Raw genomic sequence first — 16,932 nt, forward strand, 5'->3', positions numbered from 1 at the left:
GCGACCTCGCTCAAAAGGCAGCTCCAACGAATGATCGCGGAGGCGAAGAAAATCAAACAGAGGCATCGCCCGTGCGAACGCATCGTCTTCGCTGTTCCATTAGCTAACAGGCCATTTAACCGCCCGGCTACCAGTGCTCAAAGCAAACGCATTCCGGAACAAGGCAGGTGCGAACGTTTAATTTGGACGCGCGCAGGAGCTGGGCCGCGGGAGCCGATGTGTTAGGTTCGAGTCAACCTTCGGCCCGCTGTTTTGATCCCTGAATAAACGCGGCCCGAGGTTTCATCTTCGAAATGGACGCCGGAACCAGAGTCGAGCACTGCTTTCAAAGCAGCTTTGCGACGTTCCCTGTCTCCCTCCTCCCCCCCCTCCCTCTCCCCTCCGAACACCCTGGCGAACGCTACGCTAATGTTGACCGACGGTCGACTACAAAACCAACGTGGACCGGCCGCACAGTGTGTTCTTCCATTAGGCCTATCCCCCCCTTTGCCGACCCTCTGGGAGCCAAGTGGCTTCTGAAACTCTCCATAATATTGTCTGATCCCTTCCGTCAACGTTGGATCGATTCATTCCGACATTGTTCCCGGGGAAATTCGCCGGATACTCGAGTCCCTTTCCATGGAACGGCCGGTGTTTCGTTACCGGAATCAGCTGTTTCGAGAATGATGTCTTTAGGAGATGCTGGCTCGTGGGCGGGGCTCTAAGGAAAATCGGTGCTCGTCGTTGTTGAAGCGGATCGATTCGACGATGATCTATTGGAATTCTGGAAAGCTGGGTCCGTTGGACGGTTAATTGCTCTCGGAGAATGGTATAGGTTGTTTTGGGTAAGAGGAGCCGGGGAATTATGCAGGAGGAGCTAAGAAGATAATGGTTGACGTGAATGAAAATTTTAAAACGTAAGAGGAAGTGGGAATAATTGAGTAAGATTGGAAGTAAGAGCATAGGCAAATTGTTGGTAACAGTGAGTAATAGCTAATAGAGCTAATAAAGAACTATAAAAAAAGGTAGAAGTCGACAGGTGTTCTCGGAAAGATCAGTCAACTACCAATATGCTTCCTTTGCTGTTAGTTCAATAAAAAGTGAATGCATTAAAACCATTTTGATTCTGTCCGTAAACCAATGACTACTCTTTCTAAACATCGCGGATCGGATATCGAACTGCGTCAGCTTAACAGAAGACGTCTCAATCTCTTCAGCTCCAGATGCGTTCTCTCAATTTCCAAGTCCCGTTAGTTCCTTCATATCGTACCATATGCTGCAACGACGGCAGCTGTAAGCGCTGCTTGGTCAGCCACAATCTCGACTATCTTGTTCCCTCGTTCATTCCTTTACAAAGACCCCCGGCGATCGGGGTTTTTTAAAGTCCTTTTAATCGGTCGCAAGAGCATCGACCGGCCATAAAACGTCCACGACGTAGGAACGATCGATCAAGCGCCCCGATCGCGCCGCTTTTCTCCGTTGTCGCGTTAAAAGCAAAGCTCGATGCGTCTTCTTGGACGAACGGTAAGCCCTTTCGGCCGGTGGCGAGACCGTAGCTCTTTCGACGGAGCGATAAAACTTGATCAATGTCAGCGACGAAGGACTTTCGCGTGGATTTAGGGGGGGTGGGGGCGACGCCTCGGTGGACCAGGGACGCCTAAGCCCGCCACCCCCGCCGGGCGGATCGAACCGCATCGAATCGAACGGAAAATCGATCCCGAGGGCTGACCGCGGTCGATTCTTGCTGTAGCCATGCAAACAAGGATATGGGGGGGGGGGGGGTTCGAGCGTTCCGTCCAAAAACGTGCTCCGAGCGCTACGGCATACGCTAGCTCCTCCGCCTCCCTTCTTCGGCGCCCCGCGAGAGGGATCGATTCAGAGAGGACCTGCTTGGTCCTTGGATCGCCGGAAGCAGCCCCTTCACTTTTTACTGGTCCGTATTTCCCGTTGGATGCTCAGACCCCAATTTTTGCCGGCGAGGGTTCTTCGCTAGTTAACCCTTAGCCGAGGAGAATTTCCAAGGTACTAAGAATGTTTTATGTTAGAAAAACTAGATCGTGTTTCAAGGATTTATCTACGTAATCGAGAGTGTAATGTCTCAAGTATGATGGATAATTCTGACGTCATCGATCTGTCGATATTTAACCGGAAAATAAATGTCTTTTCTTCGTACGACCAGATTTTAATGAATTTTCTAGTTACTATATAAAATTTTCGTAAATGAAATATTTATAGGTGAATTGTTTAACTCGCGATCCGCCATTACTGTCTTCATTTATTTACGTTCAAAATAAATCAAAATCATAAATTAAATATGCCTATGTAACTAGTTCAACCCTCTGCTATACTAAAGGTACAGAGTCTTTTAAGCACTCGAATAGGACGAAACAATTTACAAGTTCGCCTCTTTATCTTTCCTGTTTTCACTCTCGTGAATTATCGGTCAATTTCGTCGAGTTTCCTTTGAAATGCGAATGGGCTAGTTCCGGCGACCGCAGCTGTAAATAATGCAAAGTTAAGAGAAATCGGATGCGTGGGCCGAGGGAAGTAGCAGTGGCCCGGGGACTCGCATGATCGAGTAGCGATCCGAGCTGCGTGCAGAAGGTCCAAGAGAGCGGCAAGACAAAATAGTATGGAGAAACAAAGTGATCGGGAAGGCGCACAGATCAGAGAAAAAAATAATCAAAAGAAGGTAGAATCGTAAAAGAAGATCGAAAGCGAGGCTCGCGTTCGACGGCGGAGGATCCCGCCGATCCTCCGGGACCCCTTTTGCCACTTCCGGCTCGGCCTCGGCACCTCGTCGATTGACAACGCGTTCGAGATAGTAGATCGTGAAAAAGCAGGCTCACCGTTCTTCCGGCCGGTCGGCCATCGTTCGTTTCTGGCACTATCGTCATTTCTCATCGGGTAGAAGAGGAGGACGGTGGTGTTGGTAATTTGTCGGGGCGGGGTGTGTGATAATTACATTGTTACATTTGTTTTATTTCTCTCGTAATAGCGGATACGGTGTTCGTGATTGGTCTCGGCGATCGACTCAAGCGGTCTCCGATACCGGAAGCGGTGGCTGCCCACCGGAAGTAGCCATGGCAGGCGCGGTGTTGGTGGCGGTGGCGGTGGTGGTTGGGACCGGAAGTGGCTGTAGGGCCTGCATGTCGCAGGTGTGGGAACCGCGCTTCTTTAGGTCCTGGAACAATTCGCATTTCGGATATGTTTCAATTTAGACTCTTTCCTCCAGCTTCTCCAATCTTATCTTTCTCTCAAAAAAATCTTCTCTCACTCTGCCCCGTTCTCTCCCTCTCTCTCGCTCGCTCTCTTTCTCTCGCTCTCGCATTCTCACTCGGATACTCTCTCCTTTCTCTCGATCGCTTTCTCTCCGTATCTACAGTTCTATAAATATATCAATGCTATTCGTAAAGACAAAATTATTCTAAGCTCTACGTCTCATCTCGCTCTCTCTCTCTCTCGCTCTCTCTCTCTCCTTCCTCCCTCTCCTTCTCTTTCTCTCTTTCTCTCTCTCTCCCTCTGTCTCTCTCACTCTCCGTGATTATCCTGTGTGATTAGCTTTCTCTCTCTCTCTCTCCCTCTCTCTCTCTCTTTCTTTCTTTCTTTCTTTCCTTCTTTCTTTCTTTTCGTCTACGTTATCGTGTCTCTCCCTCTCTATCGTCCTCTGTCTCTCGTTATCCTTTTCTCTCTCTCTTTTTCTCTCTATCCCGCTCCCTCCATTCGGCTGTCGCCGTGTTCTATCTCGTTTCTGTTCCGTGCTTCTCGAGTATGATTTCTCCGGAATACGGAACATGCGAACATCCGAACCGTGATCCCGTTTCTCTCCCACGAGCAATTCACCGCCACGGAGAAGCTACTCTAGCCGCTCGATTTCGGATGAGATGGGATGAGATGCGATCTCGCGCGGCGCATTTCCGGCGGCACCGATCGATCCTCTTTATCAGCTCCCACCCCCTACCCCCCTAACCCGCTTGATTTTTCAACGGAAAGGTTAACGAACCGGGGCGCTGAACATCGTACAGCGATTCTTATTCGCGGCGAGGTAAGTTTTGAAATCGGACCATGCTAGAACGAGAATCTACCGAGTCTAGGAATGATCATTGAGAATTTAAAGCAAAAGGAAAAAGTATTTTATCTTTAATTAAAACTAGTATCGTGTTATATCGAAGCTCGCTTCGCGCAAAATGAAAGTTTATTCTGCAAGTATTTTTCTACCGGTCTCTAATTCCTACAAAGTTCAAAGCAATCGGTCTAGTTCTAGAGTAATCTGACAGTAGTCATCCTAAATCAAAAGTAAAAGGAAGCTACTATATTAGATCGAAACTCACACTATGGATCTTTGTGCAAAATAAAGATTGTCTACGTATAAATCATCCAACAATCCATAAACCTTCCATAGTCTAAATCCTAAAAATTTGTTTACTTTACGAATGCAACTTAGGATCATCTAGAGCTCTTCCATATTAATCTATTAATAACCATCCAGAAATAAAGGTAAAGAAAACGCTATTATATCCGATTGAAACTTCTATCGCGAATTACGATGCAAAATAAAAATTCTCCAGGCAGAAGGTCGTCTAACAAAGCAGTTTCATCCAGGCTCCGATTCCTACGAATTATATCTTGCTTACCGTCTTCTACGACTCTTCCAGCGCGAAGTATTTATAAAATAAACGAAACTGCGATCTCTAAGTTGCGAGGCAATCGAATTTCAATGGCCGCAAGTTTCTCTCGATAAATCCGAACACGCGCGGCCGCGCTCTCTAAACTCGTTTGCCCCGGGCGTGACGAGTATCCGGAGGATCGTGTCGATTAGTGATCGATATACCAGTGCCGCTGGATCGTCGATCCGTCGCAGTTCGGTTCTTCTTTGTCCGATAATCTGGCCGCAAAGCTGAGACCACGAGCGAAGAGAGATGTCGAGAGGAATGAGGGTGGAAGAATGAAAGAGGGCGCGCGGTCCTCAAACACGTGCGGACCGGGTTTCTCGTATAGAAAAACAGAGACAGAGTTCTCCACGTATACTTTCTATATAGATAGATAGATAGATAGATAGATCATGCGGACGTAAAATGAAACAACAGAACAGCGACAGGAAAAAAAAGAACGTGAGAACGACGACTGTGAGAGACCAAAGAGGGGAAAGCGGACATACGTTGGTGCTGCTACTGTACAGACATTTCGATTACGACAGAGACGGTCGAGCATGTAACAAACAGCGGACAAAGAAAATATGGAACAAACAGATATAGACAGATAAGACAGATAGATAGATAGACAGATAGACAGATATATAGACAGATATATAGACAGATATATAGACAGATAGACAGACAGACAGATAGATAGATAGATAGATAGATAGACAGATAGATGTATAGACAGACAGATAAATAGATAGATAGATATGTACACGTGACAGCGATACGCAACAGCAATTCGGCGGCGGCTACGAAATAAAACAGGTAAAACATGAACTGGTGTTGAAACAGAAAGATAGTATATAATATATATGTATATATAATATATATAAATCGGTGGAACAACCGTGCTGCTTGTGGCAAAAAGGTGGTCGGTTCCGATCGATAGAAGTAAAAAGTAAAGCATGCCAGGTGCAATATATAATCATGATCGTGTTCGACAAGCCACTAATTGCAAGACGAGTGTCTCGGATTCCTCGTCGGCGTCGTTGTTCAAACAGGGCTCCCATTTGCGCTTTTTCAATACGAATCTCCGTCGATGTCCTGAACGCGTGTGTTCATTCACGGTGCTACTCACGTGTGAGGGGGGCGCGCGTATGTGTCTGTGTGAATATGCGGTTCGATTCGTTTCGCCTCGGTGTGCTTTTCTCGATTTTTCTATTTCGTTCGTTCTTTTTCCGTTTGTTTGTTCGTTCTTTTTTCTTTTTTTTTTTATTTATCGTCCTGTCGTCGTTTCCCCTCCGTGTGCGTTTTTTTTTCCCGTTCTTTTTCTCCGGTTGTCTTTTTCGTTTCTCGCTCGAACGGATCCGCAGTACGTGCGCTGCGGCTGCGAACAACGCCGTCGTCGCCGCCCGATTCTCGAACAATGAGCGCAATCCAGGATGCAGTGCGTGCGAGTACTGTGCGGGTTCTAGGCTCTTCTCTCGGGCAGATGCGCGCACCGTTCTCACGTGCGTTCATCCTAGTCCTTGGTGGGAAACGAAAGCCTACCAGCGAAGCGTGTTCGCGGCGGTTTACTCGGTCGCTCGCTCGCACGTCGTAGCGGCTCGAGCGCTAACAGTCTACCGCGGGAGTTGCTTTTCGGCGACTGCATTTAGACGCGTCGATCGTGGTGGGATCGACGCGTGATCTCGGTCGACGACGGATCCCTACGTGGATTCTGGCTGCTTCGAATTAATCGCGGACTTTTTAGTTTTGTTCGTAATTGGCGAGAGTGCTGGACGCCAGAGATCTCAGGATCCGTCGACAGTTAGATAGAAAAATCTTATCACAGTCCCTGGACTGTTCAATTATGACTTCGTTTTTTTTTTCAAATAAGAATTTCATGATAATCATTGGTTGATGAAAGTGCCCTTTTACTACTTACGAGTTCGAAGCCGCGCGGACATTTTAAGGAATTCGACAACGCACGAGACTACGTACTTAAAATCGAGTACAAATTTTTCTTGACCCGTGGCTGACTAATGTCGGCCTACGCTACTTACGAAACGGAAGTCACTGAAAAGTTTTAAGGAATTAAGGACCGTATCAAAGCACGCCGGATCTTTCATCTAGATTTGGTAATAGCTGTGGATCCTTCTCCGTTCATTGTCTAACGAAAATTCTCCGTTGCCCATTAGGAAATTGAAGGAAGTCGCGAAAAAATTAGGAACGGTGCCAGAGTTCACGGGATCCGTCGTCGACATCTGGCAGCGGCGGCGAAGTTAATGAATAATTTAAAGACGGCATTCCTCCAAGCGTTTGTTAATCATTTCCTTAAACTTCGCCGATCGATTGGAGATCCTCGTGCATTTCCAGCGGGCAAAGATAATATTTCAATGCATCGTGTAACAGTGTTCCGTAATATTTGACGCGATTATTGGAAACGAGATTGTACAAGGATCCGCAATCGGGTCGTTAAATAGTTTGAACAGCTACGAAGCTCGGCCAGCTGACAACAGTTAGCCGATTAGAAATGAAAAGGGAAACGTCGAGGATCGCGAAGGGCCGACATTCCGCACAAAACCGTCGGATTTTCCACGGTAAATCCGCCGGCTGCATCTCTGCACCGCAATGCAGTTCTCCTGTTCGACGCCTTTCTCTCTTTCTCTGTCTCTCTCTCTCTCTGTTTCGTGCGCGTCGACGCGATCGTCGCGACGTCGAGAAGACGTCGCCGTTCGACAAGCGTCGTTAATCCCTTTCAACCGCCCTGCCCGTGACGCTGATATCCGTCGGGACGCCCTTCCTGTCGCGTCGCGATGCACCGGTCGCGACGTCGCTGCGCCGGTGCCGCCGCGACCTTCGCGTCTCGTGCACACCGAAACCGCTGTCTTCAATTTTTTTTCGCTAATCAACCACTCAGTGCATCCCCATGGAACTTTTCAAAGTTGTTGGCACGTGTCCGGGCTACTCTAACGAATTTTTATGCAGGGTTGTTTATTTTATCCCGCGCGTTAAAATATCCTCGTTATTTTTGCCGATATAAAAAAGTGCGACGGAACAAACTTTGTTCGGTTCGAAGCTAAGAATATTGCGATCCGTGTTCTGTCTCTCAAGGACATTTGTTTTCCGAGCAGCGGAGGTCGTCGCTATTTTTTACACATTAACCCCGATTTTTATAACACGCGAAGACGAATTTAACGACGCCTGACCTGCGACCTTTGGATGTTCTCGAGTGGTCATTTAAATGATATTCGGTGACAAAGACAATGCTCCTTCATCGTGAACCCTTATTTAAGCCGTTACTACAGAAATAAGGTTATTACCATTTTTCAATTCAAGGAGATATGCAGGATAAAATTAACACCCTGTATATTGCCGTCGCCGAAATTGTGGTAATGATACGTCGGAGAGGAGGACTGGTTCCAGTGGTCGATGTCAAAGTGTTCGTGTACACTAAGTGCATGCATAGTTCGCTTTCTGGCGAAGATGGCTGCATATATCAACGTTCATAACCGCTGGAATAGTTCAGAGGTTAAAATATTAACTAGGCAAGGCGTTTTTGTTAATTAAAAATTCTTCCAGACGGTTTGTTTTAAAAGACTTCAACGATTGTGAGATAAATGACACGGACTGATTTCCTAACCTCTCTCTCCCTCTTAGTTACCACAATTTTTACTACAGCGAGCCATAAAAATTCAGCGTTATAGTCCGAACATACGCAAACGAGCCTGCCAAGTTTCACAAATGCGAGACGCTTAGTTATCCCCAGAAAAATCGTCAAAGTACACCTCTAGAGGAGCCAGACAAATCGAGTGAAACTTAATCTCCCGTCGCTGACACTTCCGGCACGCGATACGACGAAGTATAGCGACTTCGCCTGCTTTCGAGGAAGCTTGGCAATGCTTCCTCAAACAGAGACCCTCCCACTCTTAAGCTTGTCGAAGCGGAATATCGCGGAGCGTCGCGTGTGAACGCGGCTTATGCCAGCGGTCGCGGTTGCTTCTTTTCACCTGTGACGCACGAGACGCCCGTCGTGGTTTCTTTCTGTCGTTATTTCGGTTGCGGGACCCGTTTCCAGCGATTGATCGTTGCGCCGGGCCACGACCGACCGAGGAGACCCGTTGCTACCGCCGACAGCGAGAGCGTCGCGACGCGGATATCCAACCGGAACAAAGGGACGCCCCGGCCGCTTTTTCCGGGGCAATTGATGAAACACGGGCAACAGTGTTGCGCTTCGCGCGGCCGCCGTCTTCTTGACACTTGGTAATACGATACTCGCGGTAAATGAAAGTAATCGAAAAGTCAAAGGGACGTGTCTGACTAATGGAGCCTTTATTCCGACTACGGGATTGCGAAGTTAAAGCGTGTCCAGATTCAAGGGATCCGAGGATTTTAATGCTGGTGCATTGGTGTTCGATTCGCAGGGCAATTATTTTGCAATTCTGCCAAAAATTTGGTAACACGAAAATTTAGACAGTTCATCAACGCTATTACAATTCTATCAGTATGTCAAACCTAGAAGAATTGTTGAATCCTTTGCACTCGAAGGCATTTTAACTTTAAATCTAAAATCAGTTTTCTAACTCATAGTATTTCCATTTCAATAGGATTACTATTGACAATTTTTTAAATCTAAACTTTGTTAATATACAAATTATTTTGTAATGTAATGGAATAATTTTAATGAAAATGAATGTTGTCAATATTTTCCAGACCTAAATAAAATTTGATTTTTCTGTCCTGAAAATCTATAAATTAAATTGAATATATCTTTATACAAGAATTAAAACTCGTCACGTTTTATCAAAGAAATGATTAAAGCCGAATAAATATTAATCACCTCCGAACATTTTAACATATTTAAAAATTTCAAAGGCGTCCCACATAACACCACGATTCCCGATAAAACGTCGGGGACGCCGACATCGCTCGCGACGCAAAAATTCTGGCAATCCGGCACCGTCTTCGCGCGTCCATCAAAAATGCAAGCCACCATAATCGAATGCGCGAAATGCTTTCAGCAGCTCGCACACAACACGAAGTTTTCCGGCGGAACGGAAGAACCTTCGGAGATCGTCTCCGAGCGCGGCGTCTGTCAGGGAAACGTCCGAGGAGGAATTGTCATTACAGAGACGGTAAAAACGGTACGTGTCTCTCTCAGTCGGCACTTCCGCGATTGATCCCTCCGCCGGTCTGCGCCGGCAAACGGACGAGAGACGGATTTCCCCGGCCACGGGGAAAAGCGTTTCGGGTTGCGAAAAATCGCGCGCGTGTTGTCGGCGAAGGAAAGCGAAGAGCAGGGCAGGGGGGGGGGGGAGGGGCGATGGAGGAGCGCGCACGTTCGCGTCGCATTAAACATAATACAAGGAAAACGCATTAGGAGGAGCTGCGGATGCCGGATAGCGGGCGGTGGGTGGAGCAGAGGGTGCATCGTACGAGCCGTTGTCGACGTCTTTCAGGCGGGAGCACATTAATCACCGGCTGCCGCCGCGCGGATGAGATTGCCGGCTTATTAACGCATTCAGGACGTCGGTGAATTTGTTGACGAAACGATTTTCTTCGTCGGGTCCCGTCGAGACGGTGGGTTTCTTATTATCGGGACGCTACTGCTAGAAATTGCCGAAGAGGTCTATCGATTTTTCAGTGAGACGAGCAAAAAAGCGTATGCGGTGTTGGTGGTGCTGCGTGGTAATTATAAACTAATTAATCTGAGTGCTCGGTGATTTTAGTGCCAATATATTTGTTTCGTATTATTTACAGCGTTGACGAGGCTATAGTCGAACTAGTAGACTACCTTTTAGATTAATTTCTGACGAAACTGTAATAGCGTCTATGATCAGACTTTCGCATATACTTTTGCTGATAATTCGACCATGTTTCGAGTCAGACCAATAGATCCAATAAATAAATATAATTGTAATTTATCTCACCAGTAAACCCCAATAATTCACGCCGATTTTGACAAAACTTTGCACTGTGCGAAAATATTTGCGAAAAAAGTCATTCTTCTAGAGTAACAAGAAAAACACGATTTTACCGAGACTATTAAACACCCGTACAAAGCTTCATAAAAATCAGCGCGGTATCAATCGCCGGCGTTTCCGCGTAAAAACACGAGTTCAAGTTATCGACAGTATCAATCGGCGTTTCCGCGAACGGAAGCGCAAATCGATGAAGACTAATCAAAGGCAAGCGATCGCCGCCAATAAACAATTTAGTTCGCGGCCGGTTAAACGCGAAGAAACGATCGATCGGCGTCGGACTTCCGCTCGGCGTAAGTTCCGAGTTATTGTTTCGCCGTCGATAATCGTTCCATCGCGCCGCGAAACACAGCGAGGGCATTCTTCCGAAAAATCCGTTTCAAAGGAAAGCATCCGTGATGGACATCGCTCGGGGCTGATTCGACGGAAGCGCGGTTCAAGCGCTCGTTAAACCAACAGTCCCGAAGACAATCGCGGAAGACAGCGCGCGGCGGAGGGCTTGCCGATCGTTCCCCGAGACGGCGGCCGTAATCGAACAAAGGGACTCCGGTTGACAGCTATTTTAGGGAAGAAACATGTCGCGGGCTCTTTGTCCCCGGGTATTTCTTCAGCATTGTGACAATCCGGCTCTCGAACAAAGGGAGAAGATCCGTGGAAGACGCGTAGGAACCCGCCCATCCCGGTGTCGCAAGCTTCGCGATTCTCGCCGTCTCCCGCTTTTCCGGGAGAACGAAATGGAACGTCTCCCCTAAATGGGTAACCTAATCTCGTTCTCCCTGTGTGCGCGCTCGCGCGGCGTGTTTCGGTTGTGTCGGAGTCGTAAACGCGCGGCAATGCTCGGCTGGCGAAGCTCGCTAAAGTAAAATAAACTAGACTCCCGCGGTCGAGTGGAGTGGGTGGGGTGGGGGATCGCGACAGGGTTGGGGATACGCGTTCTACCCTGCCCCTCAAAAGTTTGCCGTTGCTTATCGAACGGTGGCGAGCTGTCGATTCGCCCGGTGAAATATTGATAAGTTCGCGCACTGCCCCTGGCAAAAAGCACTCGCGATCCGACAGACTAATTATCGCGGCCAGCGAATTACACGGACCCGAAACCGTGGCCACGGTCGGCCTCCGCAATTATTTACACCTTCAATGTGTAATGTCTCTCGGTTTTATTGGTATTGGATGTCGGGAAGTCGAGCATTTTCAATTCTACCCTCTTTCACATTTAATAGCTCGCGATAGTCGAACCTTGGCGGGCCAGAAATATTTCACCTTCTCCAATCGTCGAGTCCGTAGGTATTTTTTAAACAGAGCGAAATTATTTAAATACTCGTTGACGCATTTCTATCAAAATTATCGTGTCTATCCTTCGTTTGTCATGTGCCTATTAGTCGTTCACAGATAACAAACTGTCCCCAAATCCCATTATCCCAGACATCTCGAGGCTCCTGCCAGGGGGTCGAGCCACTAAAATTACCATAGAAACTCCGTCGCACGCAACGCCGTACCGATATCGTCCCGTTGAACGTCCGCGCACGTCTCCTCCCTACCTTTTAAAGAACTGGATAACTAAATTCCGAAAGCGAAAGAGCACGAACGGGATCGTCGATAACAAGACGGCCCCGCAAACTTTTCAGCAGCAGTGCATCAAGATGCAGACGCGGTGGGCTCGAAGCCGATCTCGCGCGAGAATGCATTCGTCAGAAGCCAGATCAAGAAAATCAGCCGCAACGCGTTGGTGGTGCGGATCGGGGGGACGGGCGCCATGCCAGGAGAGGGTGGTTTCGTGTCTGCGCGGGAACTTCCGGTTCCCAGCTAGGCGGGGAGAAAAGAAAGATCGTCGAAGACCGGAGAGGGATCGTAAAAGAAACTTATGGGGGATAAAAGCTGGGAAGCTAGGTGATCAGAAAAAGTAGTAGAAGAAGAAATAGAAGTAGAAATAGAAGTAGAAGAGAAAGTAGTAGAAGCTTGGCCGAGGGGAGGAGTGTTTCTCGGGGAAAGCAGACACCCAGAAGCCAATCCAGGGATCAGCCACGCGGCACGATATATTCTCGACCACCAAGGGGATGCATGGGGAGGCCTTCGTGTGTCCTTCGTCCTGATCCTGGCGTCGAAGGACAAGAAAAGCTGCCTCATATCCTCCCAACGACCACACATCTTATACACATCTTAGAAAACATCGTGGAAGTTTGTACGCGGGCGCGATCACGCAACCATCGCCGGAACTGAGGCCGTTTCAGCCGAACGAACGAGTCCTTGTTCCTCTCGCGGTTCGACAAAGTGCTGATACCAATTTCGTTGAATCGCTCGGCGAAGTTAGAGCTACAAAGTCTTCGGAATGGTGCAGAAATATTACCTACACTTGATATTCCACGAGGTTTGTTATTCCTTCGCGAACCTCTACTCGCAATCGTTGGAAACACAATCTGACGGTGGCGGAACAAACGAGCACGAATTTTGGCCGAACCGAGGGACGAGCTAGCATTCGTTCGATAGGCCTGAACGCGGCGGAACGCACGATCGTATACACTGCACTATCAATCGTGGTTCACGTTGTCTTCTGAACGCCGTGCTCTAAGTCTGCAGGTCTTATTGCGTTCGGTTCTGTCTCGACCGTTTATTTCTCTACAGCGAACTCTAACGCCGATGGGAAAGAGTCCGTTTCAACAGCGCCGTTTCCCAACAGGAGCAGACAATGTTCCATTAACAGCCGCATTATCAATCGCGTTCGTGCAGCTTTTCACGTTCGTTTCGCTCTCGTGTCGAACTTCCCATAGAAATTTCGTAGGCTGCCGGAATGTACAGGCATCTTCGGGCTATTAATAAGAATTAGACCGCGGATTTCGCGAGAACGTCGAGCAACATTCGAACGGAGCAAGCGCATTTGTTTCGACGACAGCATAGAGACCGGCAGTCCAGCGATCGTTTTCAGAGTCGGACAATAACCGAGACGTCGTTTATCATCGGGATCTTGGGTTTCCGCGGAACGAGCGCCGGCAACAAAGACCAAATCCCCGAACGCCGCGTCGCGATGCTTTTTTTTCCATTTTGCAATGATACCGTGTCGAGCTTCGGTGTATACGATCGTTCAGCACGCGAGGATCGCGTGGATCGCGCGCCGGCCGTACAACAGACACCGAAACGATCCACAACATAGTGTACAGCGTACAATAATTATATCATCGTAACCGGAAACGGTTTCCGCGTAGCGCGGGTGTTCTTTTTACCTTTTTCCGCACTTCTATACGGTCTCCGTAAACGAGCACCACTCTATCCTTGCTCTCGTTCGTGGTGATCTGATACGACAAGCTCTACGATATGGCGGTTTCGTGTGCGTGTCCGGCGGCCATGTTGCACCGTTATTCCCAATTCGTTCCAACGTCGGCATAGCGTCGATAACGTTGTTTTATTTATTCACATTTATATATACATATATATATGTTTTTTTTGTTATATATATATACAGAGAAATATATATGTATATATTATTTTTATCGTATTTGATTTTCGTCGCCCACGAGATTTCCAGTCGTGGGAGCGAGCAAGAGAAGAAGAGAGAGAGCCGCGCGAGAGAGATCCATCGGGGTTCGTTACGAATTCCGCACGGTTTCACGCCGAACCAAATTGATGTCGTTCGGACGATTTTTTTTGTTTTTTTTCGTTTCATGCCGTACGTTTTGTTTGTATTCCGTCATTCGTTTCGTGCAAAACGCGTTGCGTTTTTTTTTTATTATTTTTTTGTTTTGTTTTGTTTTTCCGTTTCGTTGTTGTTGTTGTTGTTGTCGTTGACGTCGCCGCCGTCGTCGTCGTCGTGCGTTCCCCCAGGTTAACGGCAAGGGTTTAATTATCGTGTCGCAGTTGTTGCGCGCGTGTTCAGGTGAACGGAGAGGATGTCGGAGAATAGAAAGGTCGCCGGATGATGATAAACACGATGCGGTGGGCGGACGGTGACGATGACGATGATGGGCGACGGCCACGGTGACGAGAGAGTAGTGGTTGCGGGCGGACGTCATCGTAACAGGGGGTCCAACAGTGTGTCCACACGATGGTCGGTGAACCATGACGGATGGTGGGCACGGATATGAGGAAATAACAAGAATTTCGATTGATTTAAGTTGTTCTCGCAAGAGTGTCGCACTGTGTGTGTGATATCTATTTTTTTTTTTATTTGTTACTTTATTTTACTTTATTTGTTTGTTTACTTTTTTTATTTTTCTCGTGTTCTTATCTTTACTCTCTAGTTCTCTTAGCCTCTACACATTTATCTGTCCGTTAACTTGTTTTCGCCACGGTATTCTCCTCCTCCGTCTCTTCTCCTGTTCTTCGCACGAACGTGATATATTATTATATACAAGTACAGATCCGGTCGCTGAAAACGTATCTCGTGTTACCTTCTCCTTCCTTCGTGATCTATCGATACACACGTGTTCTCGTCTCCGTTTCTAGGTCTCGTTCCGGTTGCGCTTGGCCGCGTACCTCGAGAGTTTCCGTGTATATTTTTTTTTACTTTTTTTTTTTTTTTTAACTTTCCGAATCTATGTTAACAGTATTTTTTTTTTACTTGTTCGGTCGTTTTGTTTTATATGTACATTTGGTATTTTTTTTGCGATTTCTAGTATCGTCTCGATCTGTGCCGTTACGTTCGTTATACAGTTAGACACGTTTGTTTCGTTACGTTTTTTTGTTATTATTTTTTTTTTTTTAAGGAAGTTAGAACGAGGCCTCGACGAGGTAAGTCCCGTCCATCGCAGCCCCGGTCTGCCCCCCCTGGGCGCCCGATACTTGGGCCCTTGTCGCCGGGATGTACTGACTGTACGCCTGCTGAAATCCACACGACAAGCACACACTACATTGTTGCACGCTAGGCACGCCTACCCTACAGACTGTACTACGGATTTGGGCCTAGGTTTTAGCTACTCGTGAGCCCCGCAGAGTCGTCGGACGGGTCCACCAGGTTGTGCGAACAGCGTCCGCTGCGACCGGCGATCGGCCTCTGCCGACCCCACGCTATACGCTATTTATATATATAGATCCTCTAACGCTAAACGACCCCTACGATTAGTCTCAAAGACGTGCGAACCGTTCAAACACGTTCAGGACGGTTTCACTGATCATGTGCCCGACACTGATTTCCCGTTCCAACGATCCATGAACAATTCTTGCAGGGCTTCGACTCGATGTCTTGTTCTCTCCAAAACACGTGTTTAATTATAAAAAGATGTTAATCGTAAAAAGATGTTACACGTGGAAGATCCTATAGGATCATCCCGCGTAGGAATTATTCATGTAACTTTTAAGTGTGAGTCAATATAAAGGGGCTTGAAAATAGAGGTGAAATTGAATTCCACTGAATTCTATTGAAATCTACAAGAACCGTCTACTGATAGTCGAAACGAGAAAGGAGATCGGTGCACTGGGATCCTCTCGTGCTACCAATGTTGGTGAGGCTATTCACTGTCGTCGGTGAACGCAAAGGACTCGGTTTATTATGTTTCGTTGCTATCATCGACGGTCTTTAAGGAGGAACCTACGGACCCCTGACTTCATTCAGATTTCGAGTAGCATAGATCGTTTACCCCGGATGCGTTTTTCGAGATATTCGTGATTAATATCACCGCTACTATTTCACAAGGTTTTAGAGTATCTTTGAAGCAAACGAGTCTTCAACTTAATCTCTGAATCTTAATCTTCATCTTAATCTCAACAAGAACATGAAAAATCCCACCGCTATTCAAGATCTCAGTCCATCAGCGATCCAAAGAACGCTTCGAACAGGATATATAAATCACTGATCTACGCTAGATCCTACGCGATCGTGGCTGCTGTCACACACCCAAAGCAACCTCGATGTCGCGTGTCGAGGCAGATCGAGTGAAAATCATAAAACAGCTAATCATCGAGAGCCCCGGCTCTCGAGGGTGGTTCTACCTCGGCACCGTGTGCCGATGCTCGATCCATCGATCGTGATCTAGCTCTAGGAGCTTCCATTAACCCCAACAGTTCGTCGTGTTTTCCTGTCGCGTAACGAAAACCTCCGGTTTGCCTGGTGGCACGGCTCTTCTAACTAAACGAGCGCGAGCTACGGGTGTCTAAATCGCGACAGTGCGTGCGGGTGGTACCTCGATCAGCGTTCGTTTCAGTTCGTTCGCGCCGCTAGACGGTCCCCTCCCGCAGTAACACGAGATTCGATTTTCGCGACCGTTGATTGCCGCGTTGACCAACTCGCCGGAATCGCCGAGTCGGCGCTGAATTGGCCCGTTTAATTAAATTTAATTAATTCGTGTCACGGGCGGCCGTGACGCGGACGGTCCCCGAGCGTCACGATCCCTCGGAAAACGAGATCAATCGGACGGCTCAAGGTC

The 16,932-nt window shown here is 47.6% G+C and overlaps 1 protein-coding gene across 7 annotated transcripts in view; it reads right to left on the reverse strand.

The window, feature by feature from the left end:
- The window catches only part of Shal (potassium voltage-gated channel protein Shal), a 168,613-nt gene that overhangs the window by 6,924 nt on the left and 144,757 nt on the right, over window positions 1-16,932 (reverse strand). For 2 of the 7 annotated variants that reach the window (XM_078193175.1, XM_078193176.1), the window contains exon 5: window positions 2,829-3,163. In XM_078193175.1, the coding sequence (XP_078049301.1) occupies window positions 3,014-3,163 (150 nt within the window). In that variant the 3' untranslated portion in view covers window positions 2,829-3,013. Of the gene's footprint in view, window positions 1-2,828; window positions 3,164-13,797; window positions 13,882-15,231; window positions 15,392-16,932 lie in introns of those variants that run through there. The other 5 variants (XM_078193182.1, XM_078193180.1, XM_078193181.1 and 2 more) reach the window with 5 other exon arrangements.

Source organism: Augochlora pura, chromosome 10 (genome assembly GCF_028453695.1).
Source record: "Augochlora pura isolate Apur16 chromosome 10, APUR_v2.2.1, whole genome shotgun sequence".
In the NCBI taxonomy this organism is placed as follows: Eukaryota; Metazoa; Arthropoda; class Insecta; order Hymenoptera; family Halictidae; genus Augochlora; species Augochlora pura.